General features: G+C 44.7%; 4 protein-coding genes across 4 annotated transcripts; all 4 read right to left on the bottom strand.

Annotated features, from left to right (window-relative positions):
* Nucleotides 1-75: 75 nt before the first annotated feature.
* On the bottom strand, nt 76-2,660 carry E1B28_005299 (uncharacterized protein). The gene is made up of 11 exons (XM_043149853.1): nt 2,459-2,660; nt 2,212-2,406; nt 2,124-2,161; nt 2,006-2,073; nt 1,881-1,954; nt 1,424-1,827; nt 1,224-1,366; nt 796-1,173; nt 618-733; nt 393-560; nt 76-333 (listed from the first exon to the last, which is right to left on the bottom strand). The coding sequence occupies exons 1-11, from the start codon at nt 2,588-2,590 to the stop codon at nt 163-165; spliced, it is 1,887 nt and encodes a 628-aa protein (XP_043014461.1). The 5' UTR covers nt 2,591-2,660; the 3' UTR covers nt 76-162.
* A 558-nt stretch (nt 2,661-3,218) lies between these two features.
* Nucleotides 3,219-4,658, bottom strand: E1B28_005298 (uncharacterized protein; the record flags this gene model as incomplete). The annotated part of the gene is made up of 3 exons (XM_043149852.1): nt 4,477-4,658; nt 4,161-4,423; nt 3,219-4,096 (listed from the first exon to the last, which is right to left on the bottom strand). The coding sequence occupies exons 1-3, from the start codon at nt 4,614-4,616 to the stop codon at nt 3,219-3,221; spliced, it is 1,281 nt and encodes a 426-aa protein (XP_043014460.1). The 5' UTR covers nt 4,617-4,658.
* A 3,206-nt stretch (nt 4,659-7,864) lies between these two features.
* Nucleotides 7,865-9,851, bottom strand: E1B28_005297 (uncharacterized protein; the record flags this gene model as incomplete). The annotated part of the gene is made up of 4 exons (XM_043149851.1): nt 7,865-9,453; nt 9,497-9,526; nt 9,593-9,652; nt 9,713-9,851. 4 exons carry the CDS (start codon nt 9,849-9,851, stop codon nt 7,865-7,867), a joined length of 1,818 nt encoding a protein of 605 aa, XP_043014459.1.
* Nucleotides 9,852-11,056: 1,205 nt separating this feature from the next.
* E1B28_005296 (uncharacterized protein) lies at nt 11,057-11,549 on the bottom strand (the record flags this gene model as incomplete). The annotated part of the gene is made up of 3 exons (XM_043149850.1): nt 11,057-11,113; nt 11,170-11,364; nt 11,418-11,549. 3 exons carry the CDS (start codon nt 11,547-11,549, stop codon nt 11,057-11,059), a joined length of 384 nt encoding a protein of 127 aa, XP_043014458.1.
* Between the last annotated feature and the right edge of the window lie 6,993 nt (nt 11,550-18,542).

Raw genomic sequence — 18,542 nt, 5'->3', positions numbered from 1 at the left:
ACGATCGTTCCTCTACACGTGCCCAGCGCGCATCCTCCATGCTTTATGCGTCCCATTACAACTTTGACATCGAATTGTACTACGAAACTCAAAGAAACCGATTTCGGGTGGGAGGAAGGAGATCAGTAGGAGGGGGGAAAGGATGGATCTACGACCTATTTACTACCGCCATATCGACCCTCGCTGCGTTCCACCTGAAGGTTCTGCTCCTCGGCTCGGTGCCTTCAATGTCATATGCCCATTGAGCGGCTTTGCCGGAAGTTTTGCGGTACTAGAGTTTGCATTCGATTGTTTCCCTTTCCCTTTTTCAAGTTCGGTTTTCGAAGGCTCCTCCTACCAACGCGAATGAGAACGAATATATCTATGTATTTTACCTTGCGAGATGACCTCACCCGATTACGGTCGTGTCCCAGTCCAGAGTCTTTCGGGCGTTTGAGCGAAGTAGAAACCGGAGCGCGAGGTATATGGCCAGATGACGTCGGATGGGATTGAGGTAACGTAGTGCGGCGTATTGTTGTCATCGGGCTCTTTCCTGCAGTTGCTATCGACCGATTGAGTGTCTGGTATTGAGAATTTAATCAAGATATTATTACGGGAGAGTCCAAGATGGAAAATACCTTCCCGGCAACAGATTGCCTCTGGGAAACCTCTGGGCCAGAGGGCGCATGGCGCAAGATAACGGCGTCAAGATCATGGTGAAAGAGCTGAGCGAGTGCGAAGTCCTCCTCGCTGTCTAGAGAGGGAGGAACCATTAATTGTTACACTGGAAACCCCGAAAAGTGTCTATGTGCGCACCATTTTCCAATTCCTCAAATTGACTCTCCTTCGCTCGTACAACCTTGTAGGTGAAATATCCCAAGTAAGAAGCAAAATTGGCGGTTGTCGGGTCAAACTTTCGATGGACCTGCCAGTTATGGATGTCCTTGTACATCTTAGATGGCCAGGAAAGTTTACGGGACGCATATACTTCTACATCAAATTTGATCGGAAGACCAAGGTATTCGCATGTCTTTGTTCGAATCCGTTTGCGGCCAGTTGCATCGTGAGACCAGAAATGGGCGTATGAAGAAGAGAGGACGAAGAGGTAGATTTTAGAGACACTCTGGCGCAGCTGACGCGAAGCTTCCGACTCATCGACTTGACCTGACATTTGAATATCCGGCACAATAAGTTCTGTCATCCCGGGGTTAGTCTGGATAGAAAGAATTGATAGGAAGACGCACCATATTGGGAGAGGTCCCCACCCAACGGAATTCCATGTTTGTGGAAGACACTTGAAGCTTGGGACAGCCAGGCAGCCTCGTCTTCCGAAGGTCGTGATACTACTTGGACATAGAGATATTTTGAGTCTTTGACGAGGGTGAACCTGTCATAATATCAGTTGTTGATGACCTGCTGGGTTGCGTTTCGGACATTGCCTCACCGTATCTTTCCATCTGCCATCATTACTCTGGAATCAAGGCATTTCCGATTGTGGGCGCTTCTCCAAAGTAGACGTCCTACTGCAATTGGGCGGTTTGTTAAGGCTGGGAGGATAAGTGACCGATTGGTCTTCATTTCCGTAAGATTAAGCACCGGACTGGGAAGTTTCCATGTGAGTGCCGATAAAACTCTCTTGTCGAATTCCTTGTCTAACGGAAGCCGGGAAAGGTAACGAAACACAACATCTTCCTGTAAAAAGTTGATGGTTGATGGGGTTTCGTCGTTAGTCAATGAGGGAAGAAAATTCATCAAATTTCCCGGACACTTGGGCCCTTCCATTCCGCGGATTAATTTCCCATGCTTTGGATCGATCCACAGGTTGTGTTCGCTGCATCCCCAGCCCCTCTGTATGAGAATTTATTGTTATCATGCACACAAACCCATCACTTCACACTTACTGAAAGGGCATTGAGGTAAGCTTTCCCGAGTGGATGAATCAGTTCCCACCTCCCGCTGCCGAGAGGAACAAGCTCTGTACCAATCTGTTAAAGGAAAGCGAAAGCTTGCTGACTACAGCACGCACCGTCGAAGAATATCAACATGGGGATGTGTGATTGGTTGATTCCGAACAGCTGCATCTTCAGAGCGTCCCTGTCGGTACTTCAGCAACTCGTCGGTGATATCTCAGTCAGTCGACCCACCGGGCTTGCGAGTGCTTCCGGAAATCTTCCTCCCAAATCTAAAGTATGGTTGTGGGACGCAATTCACGGAAAGCATAGCACCACGCACCTCTGTCGCCCTCTCACCACTATACGAGACCACCGTAAATTTTCCCCGCTTTCCTTCAATCTTAGCAGTGGAAATCTTTCTCTCCGCGTGAAGCCTGGCTCCTTCCAACCCCCAGTCATGTTGTGTCCACTGCACACAATCTTCGCGGTAAATATCCTCGATGCTGCGTATATTTCCAAGCTTGATATAATTGAACTAGACATTGAAATTAAACGACCGGTACATCTCTCAAACTTGATATGCCTACCTCCTCGTAAATCGTACGATCTTTTTTGTCTTTGATAACAGTGGTGTAATTATTGATTATTTGATCCCCATCTATGTTGTTAAAAGTGGCACTGTGAATCGACACGTGAGACGCCCCTTGAAGAACTTGCATTGCACACTTGGTGAGGGAACCGGAAGCAGTTAGAGGGAAACGAGAACAGGAAGGTGATGGAGAGAAGGAGAAAGGGAGTAGGCTATCACCTGAGGTTTGATATTATCTATCCCGGAATGGCAAGGCCGTGCCGCACCCGGCCAACAGGACTCTGCTCTCGCCACGCGGTGTGCAATTTATCGAATAGGGAGAAAATCATGCAGACCCATCAGTCAGAAAGTACCTATCAAAATGGGAATGCTCAAATTCAAACGTTCAACGGCCCATCTATCCATTCTTGCGCAAGAGTCATGTGATTAATTTGAGTAACGTGTAAATATCACATAGAAAGGACCGCACTTGCTTTCGAACTTGACCGAACACACACGGGGCACGTCAAAAGCAGTGATGCCCCTGTAGTTCGAGGAGACAGAATGAAACTTTTAGATGGAACCGAAAACACGGCACTCGCGCCTGTTTCTCGGACATGAGCCGGGCGCTAACACGAGCTGTGCCGGGTAGCCGGGAAACCCTGCTTCTCTGCCGCCCGTTCCGTAGACTGGCGGCAACGGTGGATGAAATCACCTTTCAGTCGAGTCATTGACGCCATAGACCGTTGCAACGTCGACTATGTGAGGTACAGTAAATTTTATAGCAGCTCTTCACCTTTGTAAGCCGACCAGTTTTTCCTATCGCCCACAGGCCCAAAAGCGACGACCAAAGTCAAGTGTATATACTCAAACCCCAAATTCGCCTGGTTCCCATAAGCAATATACGGCGACTCATATCCCGCCCTACTTTCACTTAAACCCTTAATCCAAGCCAGTGCTTTCGAACAGTCACCTTCGTTTCCATATTCCCAATCAGGTTCGTCGTTGTAAGGATGGATAAGCGTTCCATGTCCTTCGTTCAGAACAAGAGCGACCAACGATCCCTCTATTTCACCATAACTTGATAAATCGATAGCGTAATCGAGTAAGACCTGATTCCCCATGACGCTCTGGATGGCCAGATCGAGGCCAAGGCCTTCACATGCTGAGCGTATAACGGCATCTTCCCCTTTGAGTACCTGCAGAATCCCATTGAGACTTCCTCTGCTTTTAACAGCGTAAGAGTGGGATAGCGCGAATCCAAGTAAGCCACCTTTAGGAAGGAACTGAGGATTGTCAAGTAGAGCGGAAATAGTGTCTCTCAATTTGAAGTTCGTTTTTGGTACCAGGAGGGAATCAGGAACTTGAGCGGTCGATTTGGAGAAGTAGAGGTTGTAGGTTAACGTAATGCGATGGCCAGAGGTGACGGGCAATACTTCGTGTTCGACGTCGGAGAAGAAGGCAATGTACGCGATGGTGTCGTTGGGAGAAGGAGAGTTGGATAGAACGGTGCCAGAGTCAAAGTTGTGCTCTTTGTCGTCGTGACGAAGAACAAGTTGGCCACCGGTGTGAGGGGTTGGAAAGACTATGACCAGAGAGCCAAACATGCGTTCGCCTCGAGGAGTATCCTTGTGTACGCGAAAGAAGCATCCTGTATCTATGAATTCAAGAAGATGGCAAGGGTTAGCATAGAACCAACACGCGAAGGAGTTGTAGCTTACCGTAAACGTTCAGCTTGTACAACTCGGCGTCAACCTTCCTGTCTAAATCCTCTCCCTTCAAGAGATGGAATAGAATGCCGGGTAAAAGGCGAATGACATTCGAGTCGAGTTTGGAGGAGAACCGCTCGACGTCCATTTTCCCCGCTTTTCGATAGGATTCGTCCAACAACTCTTCTTTGGCACGTCCGAAGGTGGCTCTATCGCAGGACATGGATAGTTTGTTGAGGTCATCAACCGCGGCGGCCGGCGTCAATTTCAGGAGTCTATACGAAGAAGAGGTTGGAACGGTTCTTAACAGCAAATGAGGTTGGCTTACTGGGGTTGCGGGAGACTGGATTTATCAAGATAGTATAGGTCGAGAGTATCAGGAGGAACCTGGATTGTGCCAGTGACCCATGGATCAGAGTTACCCACTGCGGCTTGTACGCTCTTGATTTGCTGTTCGACGTCGGACATGAAGGTTATGAATGGATGGATCACGCTGAAGAGGGGTTTTTTATAAGACAAGGCTTTCGGAATCTCCCTTTGGGTAATACGAGGACCCCTGGCAATAGGGCCAGATGCCTGAGCCCTATCCGGATAGGAATGGGGGAAATTTTTGAGATCCCTGAGCCCCATCCGGATAAATCAGGCCAAAGTTTCGCCAATCCCTGAGCCAGTTTTCCGGATAAAAACATGGGGTCCCGCCTATACCTGAGCCCGTCCGGATAAAGTTAAGGATGCAGGTAGACCTCCAACCAGCAACCGCGTTACAGCATTTATTTATCGGTAGACTCGCGTGTACTGTAGGGCACTGTCCAGCTCCGTACGGAGATACAAACCTTTTTGTTCATACTTACAAAAATCTTATACTATATAAGTAGATGCCTAAGTTGCTTGTCCGGATAAAAATAAGCCCTGGACGATGGATGCCTGAGGTGGCTTCGGACAGCGATTTCCTTTTGGGATCCGGATAGAAGTCGGGGGGTCCAGACTCAGGAGGCATTTTAGGGTATTAACAGGGTCCTGTAATTCGGTACCGTTGAGGCCAAACTCAAGCGGGCGTGTATCACCGCAGTAAATACATGCATTTTGTTTAAACGAGAGACGTCACGACGTCTGTCTCAAAGTCAAAAATTGAGTTTGAGATCTCAAAATCTCAATCTCAACTCCAATATCTGAGTCCCAATGAATAGCCAAGGTGGGGGATGGCTCATAAAACAAGATTATTGCTATTCTCAAAATTTCAACAGATCTCAATATATTTAATGTCTCAATTGTTCAAATCTCAAAATTATTTTACAATCTCAAAAACTCAACTCAGGCTCAAATTTGAGATAAGGTTGAATTTATGAGTTTAAATATCTAGAGAGAAGAGATGAGACAGGTATATCTATCTATGTATGTATGTACAGTATATAACATATCAATCTGAAGCATTAGAATTGGTGTTATTTTCCTTAGGAAGGGACGAAGAGTAGTGTTAGCAATTGTGATTGCGTTACACGCGCGCGCACGCTATATCACGGACTTAGGAATTTTTTTGACTTCCGAAAAATTCCTAAGTCCGTGATATAGCGTGCGCGCGCGTGTAACGCAATCACAATTGCTAACACTACTCTTCGTCCCTTCCTAAGGAAAATAACACCAATTCTAATGCTTCAGATTGATATGTTATATACTGTACATACATACATAGATAGATATACCTGTCTCATCTCTTCTCTCTAGATATTTAAACTCATAAATTCAACCTTATCTCAAATTTGGGGCATGGGGATTTTGCAGACCAGATTGAAAGACAAGGTGAATTTAAGAACATAAGACCAGGTAAAGGACATGTAAGACCAGGTAAAGAACATGTAAGACCAGGTAAAGAACATGTAAGACCAGGGAAAAAACAGGTAAGACCGGGAAAGAACAGGTAAATAAGATAAAGACCAGGTGAGACAAAGAAAAAGCTGGGAGAAAACTGGGAATGTACATGCAGTTAAGGGCTTGAGGTCAGTGTAAGTGCGCGTCGAGACAAAATCATGGGAAAACTGGACCACAATGCTGTTGCACCGCCACTATTCCCTAATGGGGACTTAATGCAGGAATACACCAAGTATGTACCCTTACAAATTCTTTGAGTATCTCGGAATCTCGTCAAGGAACAACGAGTCCGATTATGAGGTGCGCATTATATGCTTTATTTTTCGATTTTTCATTGACTATTGACTCATAAATTATAATATATTAAAGGCTGAGCCGGGATATCACAAAGATGAATACATGTTGCATTAGAGAGCTGAAGATAAGCGTAGAAAGCGAACCAAACCAACCCGATACACCAAAAGCGTAAAATTTAGACAGTAGAATAGACAGACAAGGTACTGAGTATATGTGAATGGTATAGAATGAGTACATGTGAGTTCCGGGGTAAATAACTTACAGGTTCAGTTTCCAAGCCCAGTCTTAAACCTAGCAAGTAGAAGTCTGGATGGAGTTGAGTCAAGTAGAGGGTGAGTACATAATGAGAACAACCAAGTATAGTTGGAGAACAGGTAAGCATGGAGTAAGAACAGGTGAGAATTACCAAGAATTGTTTGAGAACAGGTAAGTACAGTGTAAGAACAGGTAAGAATACAGTGAGAACAGGTAAGTACAGTGTAAGAACAGTTTGAGAACAGGTGAGAATACAGTAAGAACAGGTAAGAACAGTTTGAGACCAGGTAAGGACAGTGTAAGACCAGTGTAAGACCAGGTGAGAACAGTGTAAGAACAGTTTGAGACCAGGTGAGAACAGGTTAAGACCAGGTAAGAACAGTTTAAGTACAGGTGAGAACAGGTAAACATAACATAAGAACAGTTTAAGACCAGGTGAGAACAGGTATCTATCTGTCCTCAGCATTCCATAGAGATAAATAAATAATACTGGGACTGTGAGTAATTTTGATGCCTCTGTATTCAATGAATTAAAATAGCTAAATAAATTTTGAATCAGAGGGATTTTAAGAGCAAAGTATAGATATAGAGGCCAGTATACCCACCAGTTTTCGGACCTTAGAAGTGGCAGCTGCATTGTGTAGCTGGCCATCGAGGAAGGTAACATCAGTGGTGCATGTACCAGTGACATCGTGGATATGCCCGAGCCGGCCATCAGTAATTAGTACTCGGTGGCACTGCCAGACACAGCCACCGATGTGAGTGAGAACAGATTAAAGTACAGACAACACAGCCACTAACGCGATGTGAGACCAGATTAAAGTGCAGGTAAGTACAGAGTAAGTGAAGAATATCAGTACTTTTCTGACCTTAAAAGCTGGTCTTTAAAATCTCGTGGCCCTCAAATTTGAGCCTGAGTTGAGTTTTTGAGATTGTAAAATAATTTTGAGATTTGAACAATTGAGACATTAAATATATTGAGATCTGTTGAAATTTTGAGAATAGCAATAATCTTGTTTTATGAGCCATCCCCCACCTTGGCTATTCATTGGGACTCAGATATTGGAGTTGAGATTGAGATTTTGAGATCTCAAACTCAATTTTTGACTTTGAGACAGACGTCGCGACGTCTCTCGTTTAAACAAAATGCATGAAACGACAGATCACCGGGCACAGGCCGCCTTAGGCTTTAGCACTTATAAGTTATGGGCGAAATCCCTGTTGTAAATTGATACTTTACAATTATCGAATTTTAAACAACTGACAATGATTCGCAATGAAGTCATAAACTATTTAAATTATTTCCATAGTAATTCAAGCTTTCTACCTACAAACTTTAACCCGTACTTTCCCAACGCCTTCATTCCTTCCTCCAACTCTTTGAAGACCCTCGATATTCCCGAGTCATAGCAGTGGCGTTCACATATGGTATCGAACCCTGGATAACCTAAGTGTAATTCGGTAAGTTGTGTATGCTGTGCTCGACTTTCAGCCATAGCAAGTATGTTCCTCTTAAATACCGCCACTTCAGAGGTTGGTATACAATTAAAACACAGAAGAGCATTGTAAGAAATGGATAGGGTAGCTAGTTTGGGAACGATTGTGCCCATCGTGCTATGTGGGGAAACGATCAACGGAATGAGAAGGGCAGCTAATCTGTTCGGTTGTGGGTTAGATAATCCTTGTTGCCGAGCTTCCAAGAAAGTCAACGAAGGCATTGCCGTTAACACTCCGGAAAGATCTGCGATATGGCCGAGGGAGGATTTGTGGTACTGGATGTCTTGGAAAAGCAATTTCAGCGTCCGTAAACCCAACACCGACCGGTAAAAGGCTGTAGGAAAATCGGAACCTCTTGCCAGTGTAACGGGGGGAATAAAAACAGATGAGGATGAGTCCGATACTTCAATTTCAAGGGAGGAGAGGTTGGGGAGCTCGAAGTATTTGAAAAGAAAGGTAAGGTCTTGTCGGAAGTCCATAATTTGGATCTGTAGGTTTTGGAGGGACGAGATCTCTTTTGGACTGTCTGGGAAAGCAATGCTATTCATGTATGGGTTATCAGCGAGCCGGAACGGTGCGCTCAGGGATTGGAGAGCCGAGCAAAGCGGAAGAATTTGGAGAACGAGGGGCTGTAGATTGATGTCATTTGTGATTTCCAAAGAAACCAGGCGAGCCAAAGGAAACCTGATGGCATTCGGTGGGTCGTGGATATGTGAAATCTTCAAATGATTAAGGACGGGTGCTTCTAGTAGGGACAAGTAAGGGATTCCTGTCTCCAATGATTCCAATGCAGGAAATGATAGACATATTCTTTCCCATGACATGAATTCACAGCAAGAACGGTCGAGAATAAAGCGTTTGCATCGGGGGAGAGCATGAGCTGCGAGAAATTTTATGCTTTGAATAGCATTATCTCTGTTGTCGGGGTGTAGATGTTGCAGGGGGTATGTGGAGGATATGTGGATAGTCAAAGGGGAGTTGCCAGACTTGGATAGAAGATAATCGAGTGCGGGGGAAAGGTCTAGGGTGAAATGTCCAGCTATCCGGATCGACGACCAGAGATTTGGGATTCCGGTGACAATAGAATGCCAGTGAGTGCACACGCTAAGTAGAGTGTAAGGGCGGGCGTTGACCCCTATATATTTCTCTATCTTGTACTTGTAGTAGCCCGTAGTGCCCATCACGTCGCTGTAAAGCGAGATGGGGTATTGGTCTCCTGAAAAACAAAATAGTGAGAAGATTTCCCTCCACAACTCGACAGGTACACGGCGGATTGGAGAGAGAACAGCGCCACGCAGCCTGATACGTTCCATGGCACACACTCTTTCCATTCTCCAGTCTTCGAGAATTTGTGGAATTCGATTGAATTTGGCGTAATCATCTTCGAGGGCTTGTGATTGTTGTTTGATTTCGTCCTGGGGGCTTGTACTCACAACAACGTTTATCGTCTTGAGGCGTAGCCACTGCCGAGTTTGATAAGCCTTGGAACAAACACCGAACCCGGAGTGGGAAAGAAAAACAAGACTCACCTTTGGTATCGGGCTCTGCATCATAGAACAACGACTCTAATGATAGTTCATCCTCGTCTTCTGAATTTAATGATTATTAGAAAACACCACTAGAGCATGCTAAACAATCAATGGGCGTACCTTTGTCGAGTTCTTCAAATCGACCAGGTTCGGGCTGTACCACTTCATATATCATCGAATGTCCCAAGTAACGAGCAAAATCGGTAGTATTCGGGTCAAAATTCCGAAGGACTTGCCACCTGTGGATGTCTTTATACATCTCGGTGGACCAGGAATATTGACGGGATGAAGAAATGTGTACACAGAGTTTGGGAGGAAGACCGAGGTATTTGCACTCTTTATTTGAAATACGGGTGTCACCAGCTTTATCGTGTGACCAGAAATGGCATGGTGAGGGGGAGAGAGGCGGGGAAAGGACAAAGAGATAGATGTGGGATAGAAGGTGGCGGCGCCGTTGTTGTGCGACTTTAGAGTCACTGATTCGTCCTTTCAGTTCGATACCTGGCACGATGAGCTCTACGCGGCGAGGTTACTACCTATTGTATAGGTTATGGTTATGGAGAGAAACCTCACTGTATTTGGAGAGATCTCCGTCCAGCGGGACACCCAGTTTGTGGAAGATGCCCGATGCCTGTGACAGCCAGGCAAGATCTTCATACGACCCCGATTTTAACTCAAAGTCGGACCGCTCGTATTCATTGAGGAGCGTGAATCTATGGAGTTTCGCATTCGATAATCTGGGTCCGTGCCTTCATGGACACTCACCTCGTTTTCCCATCTGCGATCACCGTTCCGAAGTCTTCATCGAGGCAAGACCGGAAAGTTGACTCCCAGTCCAGACTTCCGATTGCCACTGTTGAATGTGTTATGGGTGAAAGGATGATTGGTCGATTAGTTTTAAAGTCTATAGTCTCGTTCCATCGCCATGACTCCCATTCCAGTATCTCAAGGATATCATCGTCAAATTTTCTGTTCAGTGGAAAGTGAGAGAGGTAACGCCACACGATGTCCTCTTGCAGAATTTCGATGTTTGACGACGGGGTCTCGACCGGAAGGCGATGGAAGAAGTGTATGTCAAAGTTGGGGCCTTCGGCTCCACGAATCAAGCTTCCTCGCTTTGAATCTATCCATAGTTCTGTCTCATTACATTTCCAGCTGTTCTATTTCAGGTCAGTTGTCATCACGCACACAAAAAGAGAAATTTTTTGAAATAGGCTCACTGCGAGGGCACTCAGGTAAGCTTTCCCCATTCCATGCATTCGATCCCACGTATGGCTAAGAGGCACGAGCTCTGAACATTGAACAAACCTTTAGCCAAGAGCTTCGTTACCAAAGACTGAACAAAACTCGTACCGTTGTAGAATATCAGCATGGGTATGTTTGACTTGTTGATTCCAAAGAGCTGCATAATTCGTGCGTTTCTACCGTTCTTTAAGCAGCTTGCTAGCGCTGATAAATTTCCTATCAGAAGTCGTGGACCCACCTAGCTTGAGAAAAGTGCCGGAAGTCTTCCTCCCATGCCTGACATTGGACGAACTTAGTTGCATATTGTCAAAAGAGAAAATATGACCGTGTACCTCCGTCGCTTCAGGGCCTGTGTACGACATCGCTGTAAATCTTCCCGGTTTACCATCTATTTCAGCTGTACAAATCGTTCTTTCTGCCCGAAATCTGGTCTCCTCCCGCCTTCCCTCACCCTGGCTCCATCGTGCACATGCTCTTCGGTGGATATCCTCGATGATGTACACATTTCCGAGTTTGACATAAGTGAACTAGGCAGACTGTAAGCGATCTGTAATCGCACTCACAAGTAGACTTTACACACCTCGTCGTAAATCGTACGTTCCCTTTCCTGTATCGCCCGAGTGGTATAATAGTTGTTCGTTTGGTTTCCGCCCACTTCATTGAACGTGGCATTTCGAATGGTCACATGGGATGCCTCTTGAAATGCGTTCATTATACGAGCATTGTTCAGAGAGATTGAGAAGGTGAAAGACTGTCCTAGGGGAAAGGAAGGCAACTAAGGGTCACGGTTCGAAGGCTGTTCTGAACCCCGTGATCTAATACACTCATAGCTGTCGAGGGAGGCCTGTTGAATGTGAATATGTATTCGGATTCAGCGTGCCTAGCGACGTGGCACCGGCAGCCGTCCCGAACACTGTGCCAAACGTCGAAATAATGACAGCGGCGACCAGAAGTTACGTAGTAAACTTTGACTGCTCGTCTCCCGGCTCTTCTCTCCGTCGAGACATTTCTTTCCGTTGCGGATACCCACTCAAAATGGATGTGCAGAAGACAAGCAAAGGAAGGTATGCTCCGTCTCTCACTTCGATTTTCGTTTATTTTCTCTGACCGTCAAGTGTTGGTCTCAGCTAGGAAACCCGAACGTACGTTTTGAAGCGCCGCATCCACGATAAACTCTGATGTCGGGGCAGTTTTGCATAATGATGATGACAATGTTTTTTCGAGGTGAGATGCACGCAGAATATACGAAACTGAGTGACTCATGACAATTGGATATATGTACAGCCCATGACCTGGATAGTACATATTAGGGATATCCGACCCCTCGAAAGCTTCCAACATGAAAACGGTGATGTGGGTCGCGACCAAAACGAACCGAAGCTCGAGTTCACTGTCCCAATCCATGAGCTGACGGACAAGAAGGTGTAAGGATAGTCATAGTCACCTTCTTTATCTTCTGACTGTTCGCCTGGTTTGATCTGAGGCTCGGTGTCGTAAAACAGTTCATCAAGTGCGAGGTCTTCATTGCCTGAATATAGTAGGGTTAACCAAAACACAGAAAATGGACACTCGGTGAGCGTACCTGCTTCCATGTCTTCAAAGCGGGTTGATTTCGGGCGTAAAACTTCAAAGTTGGGATACCCAAGGTAGCGAGCAAAATCAGAGGTAACCGGGTCAAATCCTCGAAGAATTTGCCACTTCTGGATGTCTTTGTACACCTTAGTAGTCCAGAAGTAAGTTGTTTGGTCATTGTATGCATTCCATTGGAGCTTGGTTGGAAGACCTAAGTATTTGCATGTCTCATTTGAAATGTGTGTTTTCCCATTTTCTTGGTGAGACCAGAAACAAAGGGATGAACAGGAGGGTTGGGAAGGAAGTACAAACAGGTAGATTGGTGAAACATTGGAACGTCGTTGCCAAGAGATATCAGAATCATCAATTTGACCTTTCAGTGTAATGCATGGTTGAATGCACTCTGAATGCAGAGGAAGTTAGCTTACTAGATATGAGCTGCTGACTTGGAGACAAAACACACGGTATTGCGAGAGGTTCTCATCTAGTAAGATTCTGAGTTTGTGAAAAACTCTCAGAGCTTGTGATAGCCAGGCATCGGTTTCCAGAATGGTAGAGTCTAAACTGAACATGAAATCTCCAGAGTCGTTTACCAGGGTGTATCTATGAATATCAATCACTGTCTTCCATTGTCTGATAATGTGGCTCACCTGGTGTTCCCATCTGCCATCTGCATTTCATTGTCAAGGCATTACCCACTTGGTTTGTACCAGAATATCCCTCCAGCTGCAATTGTGGTGTTTTTTATGGTTGAAACAATGATGGGCCTATTAGTTTTAAATTTTGTTTCACACACACTGCTATAAGGCAAGTGTTTAATCATAGCAATCATGCTTTTATCAAGTTGCCTATTCATAGGTCTCTGAGCAAGGTATCAAAAGAGGATGTCGTTCTGTAGAAGGTCAGTGCTTAATGATGATAGACCTTCAATGCCATAAATGACATCAGAAGATTCATGGCAGATTGGTCCTTCCAGTCCACAGATCAAAGTCCCTTGCTTGGAATCAATCCACAGTTCCTTTTCACCACACCTTAGTTTGTACTATTGGATCAATCAGTGGTCTGCCTTGAACAGGACAGTGTAAGGCAGCTTAAACTTACCACCAAATAAGTGAAGTAGCTTCACACTAATAGTGGAAGTTCATGTGTCAGGAATTGAAAACTCTACTGATGCACTCAACAGGTGAGGTTTCAAGACTTACTCAGAGAATCATCAAGTTGACACAAGTCAGGGGGATTAGGGATGCACAATGAATACTACTAGAGGTTCACTACAACTAGAGTGTGATTTGGGATTGGAAATACTTATCCAAGGGTGTTGAATGGTTTCAGAAGGCTTAGAGGTGCTATTTGAGCAGTAGAATTCAGACAGAGATTGGTTTGTGTTATGAACTGTTCACTTTTCTGGCCCACTGAAACATACTAACCAATGGACAGTCCCCCTATAATTTTCTACCAACAAACCCTACTCAATTCTGCCATACACACAGCCTGTACAGCCTCACTGAGTACCCCGTGCCAAGTACCCCTCGCCGAGTACTCCTTCATTGTCCGAGTATCCCGAGTACCCCTTTATTAAATTCCCCGAGAACCCCATGCTGAATGTACACCTCATCTCGAAATACATACAACAGCCCACATTTGTTAAATAAGTACATACATAGTAGACTATATAAACTTTGAGGTTTCTTCTTGAAACCTCAACCTAGATATTTTTTGTACCTTTTCCCCCCAAGTTGCCTACCTTCTGAACTCTTACCTCTTGTTTTTACCGTTGAATATACAATATTCGACCTATAAGCCCACTCACTGTGTGAATCACCTCAATTACTACCTTGTAACATTGTTATAAGCATCAAAGTCTTTCAACCATACCATCCAATCACCTTTGCTTTGCAAAGATCACCATAAGCATTCACCAAACCTACTGTACAAGTAGTTACTCTAACTATATACAGTTGCCTCTAATCCCCATCAGTCCTGATAGTTGTAGTGAGCCCGTGAATGTGCACGACTCCTAACAGTTTGAGAGAGAGGAAACAGAATATATTGAGTAGATACTAGAAAAATAAGAGAAAGAAGCAAACAAACAGAGAGAGAAACAGAAGAGACAAAAGAGACAAAAGGTTACAAGGGGTTAAAAATATCAAGGCTGAGGTTTGCTTGCAAACCTCAGGCCTTATATACTATTCTGTTATCTATCTAATGAGTCATTAATGAGTCAATTAATACATGAGTACAGCTATGCTATGACTAGAGATAAGAGATGAGTCAAAATGACTGTGCAAACCTGTGCAGACCTGTGCAGAGATGACTTGCCAGTTGGATTTACTGAGAATTGAATGGGGATAGTTGATAACAAGGATCTATTGATACAATTAAGACTTAGAAAAATTGAAGGGGGGCCAGTACTATGTTGGTTGGCAGGGTTCAGCTGGCATAAGTGTTTTGGTTCATGACATCATGCCACATATGGCTGAGAGGGACCAGTTCTGAACAAATCCTCTAGATAAAATTATTTAAGAAAGCACGTAAAATGGGTGCCCTACCGGATGCTGGACCTGTTCATTGCAAACAATTGCATGTTTTTTGCTGTCTTGTAGATCACCATGGTCACTTCACCATCATAGTTCCTATCACCACCATCATACCGACTGCAAAGAGCCAATTGAAAATCCTCTTCCCATGCCTTAAATGGCAGCATTAGCCACATGTGACCATCATGACAAGGTTGATGTAAAAACCTCTTTTGCCTCACAGCCATGGTATAATACTGCTGTAAACTTCGAGCCTAAATCAGGATGTCAAATCTCCACAGTACAAATTGTTGAGGATCGGCCAATCATGATTGGCTGTGGTTGCTCTGACATCACCGTTAGTCCTGAGTCCATGTAGTATATAGTGTATTTCATATTGTATTCCCTTATATGGTACTGGATACATACAAATAGTGGAGCCTTTCCTTCTTTTCCCCCGTCATCTCCCTCTGTTGATGCCGTCCCTTCCACACAGATTGTTCTCTCTGTAGAGTGTTGAACCCAGACTTCTCGATCAGAGTCCCATCATTCGGGATACTCTCCAGAATATATATCTTTCAGCATGTAATGATCCCCAGTTCTGATCGTGCGAAACTATCGAACTGATGAACACTTTTCGTCATTTGGCAATGAGAAACTATTTGGAAACTATAATACCTACCTCATCATATATTGTATGTTCCTTTTTCTTCTTGTAAGGTAAAATTTGGGTCGTATTGTGAATAGTTTGACTCCCTTGAATGTAGTTGTACACATCACCCTTGATAGAAAACTCAGATGCACCAACAAAAGCCATTTAAGAAGGCGAATTGTAAGAGAAGCAAGGGAGGCGGCAAAGTGAGGGGGCTGGGAGGAATGATTACAGTGCAGAAAAGGCTGCATTTATACTTATATAGTCTTTGGCTGTGCTGGTACCAGGTGTCATGAACTGAACCAGGGGTAGCACCTACCGTCGACTTTTCCACCTATAGAGTCAACTGCGGTTGGACTCAACGTACGATCAAGGGAAATATCATGTGAAATGGGTCGATTCATAGGAGAGTACTCCTAATCTTAGGAGAAGGGTCATCAGTATAGGAGTACAACCCTTTCTATTAGATAGGTATATAAGGAGTACTTATTAGTATGTAGTTCCCTAGAATTTGATCTCCTTTGTCCTTTCATCATCTCTCTGTCCTAATCCTCTATCCTTTTCCTATCTTTGTCTCTTGTCTCTGCCCAATCCATTCTATCGCTCTACGTCATCCAGGTTGCCTTTATTAGAGGACTCACCATCCAGTCGTGGTCCGGACTCGTCCTAGAGTCCCTTCCCTTGTATTAGAGTACAGGATGGGGTACGCATGGATTAGGTATGTGGTACACTACATTGGTGTACGTTGGGTACCGTCTATTGTATGCTCTTGTCGTCGTTGGAGTACCAGCTTGTGAAGATGCGGTCCTCGTCACAGGATGCCCTTATTGCCGAAGGTTCACTCTTGTTATAGGAGTATGGTTCATTGTACGGTTCACCACATGGTTCACCACATGGTTCACCACATGGTTCACAGATATTCACAATATTGGACATCATCCTTATTCATTCTCCTTGGTCACCAGCTCTTGTCATCCTCCATTGCCGATAGGCCCATAGGATGGTTCACCAGCATTAGTCTGGAGTACGATCTCATAGTAGGTCAGAGTACTGGGGGTTGGTACCCCTCAGAGCATGCCCTATGTGGGTGTTGGGTTGTTGTAGGCGTATGCTATCCTTAGTGTCAGGGATTGAGGCCCGGCATATGCATAGGCAGTTCACCCTCCTGACACCAGGTAGAAATCAGTGTGGCTGTACTGGGCCTCCTGTGCCATTTATGTGACTGTTGTGTCACTTCTCAACCTCTGACTCATTCCCTCGTCTGACAAACCTGGGACCTACAAGGGCCATATTCTTCCGAAATGCTCCCTTAAATTAGGTGTATCCATGATTTACCTTCCCAACGTATGCTCAACCTTCGAGTCCTGAGGACAGCTGACTGAAAGGTTCTCAATTCCCAGAGATACCGTATTTCTGACCACTTGTGGAGGAAAGCTTGTTGAAGCTATGTTGTGTACACCAAGGGAACAAGAGCTTAGGTGAGAAGTTGGAGTCTGGCTGTTTTATTTCTTGTCATCCTGTTTGAGAATGGTGAACTGAGATTGAGTTGCTGGGTTGATAGCTAAGGGGAGGCAGCTCATCTATCTTCAAGAGGTTTGTATATGTATTCCCATACAAGTACAAACCATTATAGCTGTTCCAGTGATATTCCGGTTGAGGGTATACAATCGATTGAGGCTTTAGCCTGTTCCTCCGCATTATGTCCCAGGCAGATCTGCCGAGCCAGCTCAGGGGCATATATATTTTCAAGTGATGGAGGTAAGTGACGTTCAGTTACCTGTCACTTACCTCTAGTTCAGCAACAAGTAAGTGACAGGTAAGTGACAGGTAAGTGATGGTAAGTGATGGTGTGGGCTAGGGGGCTATGCAAATACACAGCCACACTATCAGTCTACAACTGTGCTCTCTTGCTGTACATTCCATGGTGAGCAACCTGCAGTATCCTGGCATGGCTCAATTGTGGGTTGATACAGACACAGTCAGTGGTGATTCTATGGCAGTGAAAGGACCTGAGCAGTCCCCTCAATCCAAAAAATCAATAGTATTTAAAGGATTAGAATTTAGAATTTATTAACTATTTATCAGATCTGACAAGTGCCATTTGGATGACTACAGACCTTATTTCTTTATAAGTGGCAGTAAGCGACATTTGAGGGAGGGCAAGTGAAGGTAGTGTTCCCATCACGCCGTTCGGTTTGGTTTGGCATGGGTCATACTGTTTTAGGTTTTGATGGGTCGGCCAGAATGTTCAGGGACGTGTTTTGGGCCAGAGAACCCAACCCAAACGTTTAAACCATGGTTTCATAGATTATTTTTTTGGTTTCTGGCACAAAGGTGGGTGGGATCTGTAGGAAGACTATTTATATGAGTTTGCTACATAACAAAATATTAAATTACTCAAAGCCTGCTTAGGAATAACCTATTGGTCTTTTTGTCATATATTATGAGAGTAAGGGTCACTGATTGTCACCAATTTGTGCGCAGTCACATTGTTCCATACAGTGTGACAACCCGTGACATTTGCCTGGTCATATGGCAGTCACACATTACATATGACCAGCAGAGTGTCACAAATCAGGGCACTGTCACACTGTGATGTTGCTGTTATGACTGAAACGAACTGTTCAACCTTAGAACCACTGCACACAACTAGTGGGGTTTTAAGGCTTATGTGGCAAGCTAAACAATGCGAACAAACAACAAAGGGGGACCGCCGAGGCGACAAGATTTACTCAAAAGTAAATACTTACTGGGGAATACTGAGAGGGAGCTTGGGAGTGCTAGAAGTAAACTAGGAAAAATACTGAGGGCACTGGAATGCTGGAAGGAACACTTGAAAGAACACTTGGGAACACTTGGGAACACTGGACAGGAGCAATAGCTCACTGGAGAGAGGGGGAAAAGCAGAAAGCACAAGAGACAGAAACACAAACAGAAGGTTTAAAATTACAAGGCTGGGGAAAAT

This window comes from Marasmius oreades, chromosome 2, assembly GCF_018924745.1.
Source record: "Marasmius oreades isolate 03SP1 chromosome 2, whole genome shotgun sequence".
In the NCBI taxonomy this organism is placed as follows: domain Eukaryota; kingdom Fungi; phylum Basidiomycota; class Agaricomycetes; order Agaricales; family Marasmiaceae; genus Marasmius; species Marasmius oreades.
The sequence above is the reverse complement of the archived record's forward strand: the minus strand, read 5'-3'. Positions and strand labels throughout refer to the sequence as shown.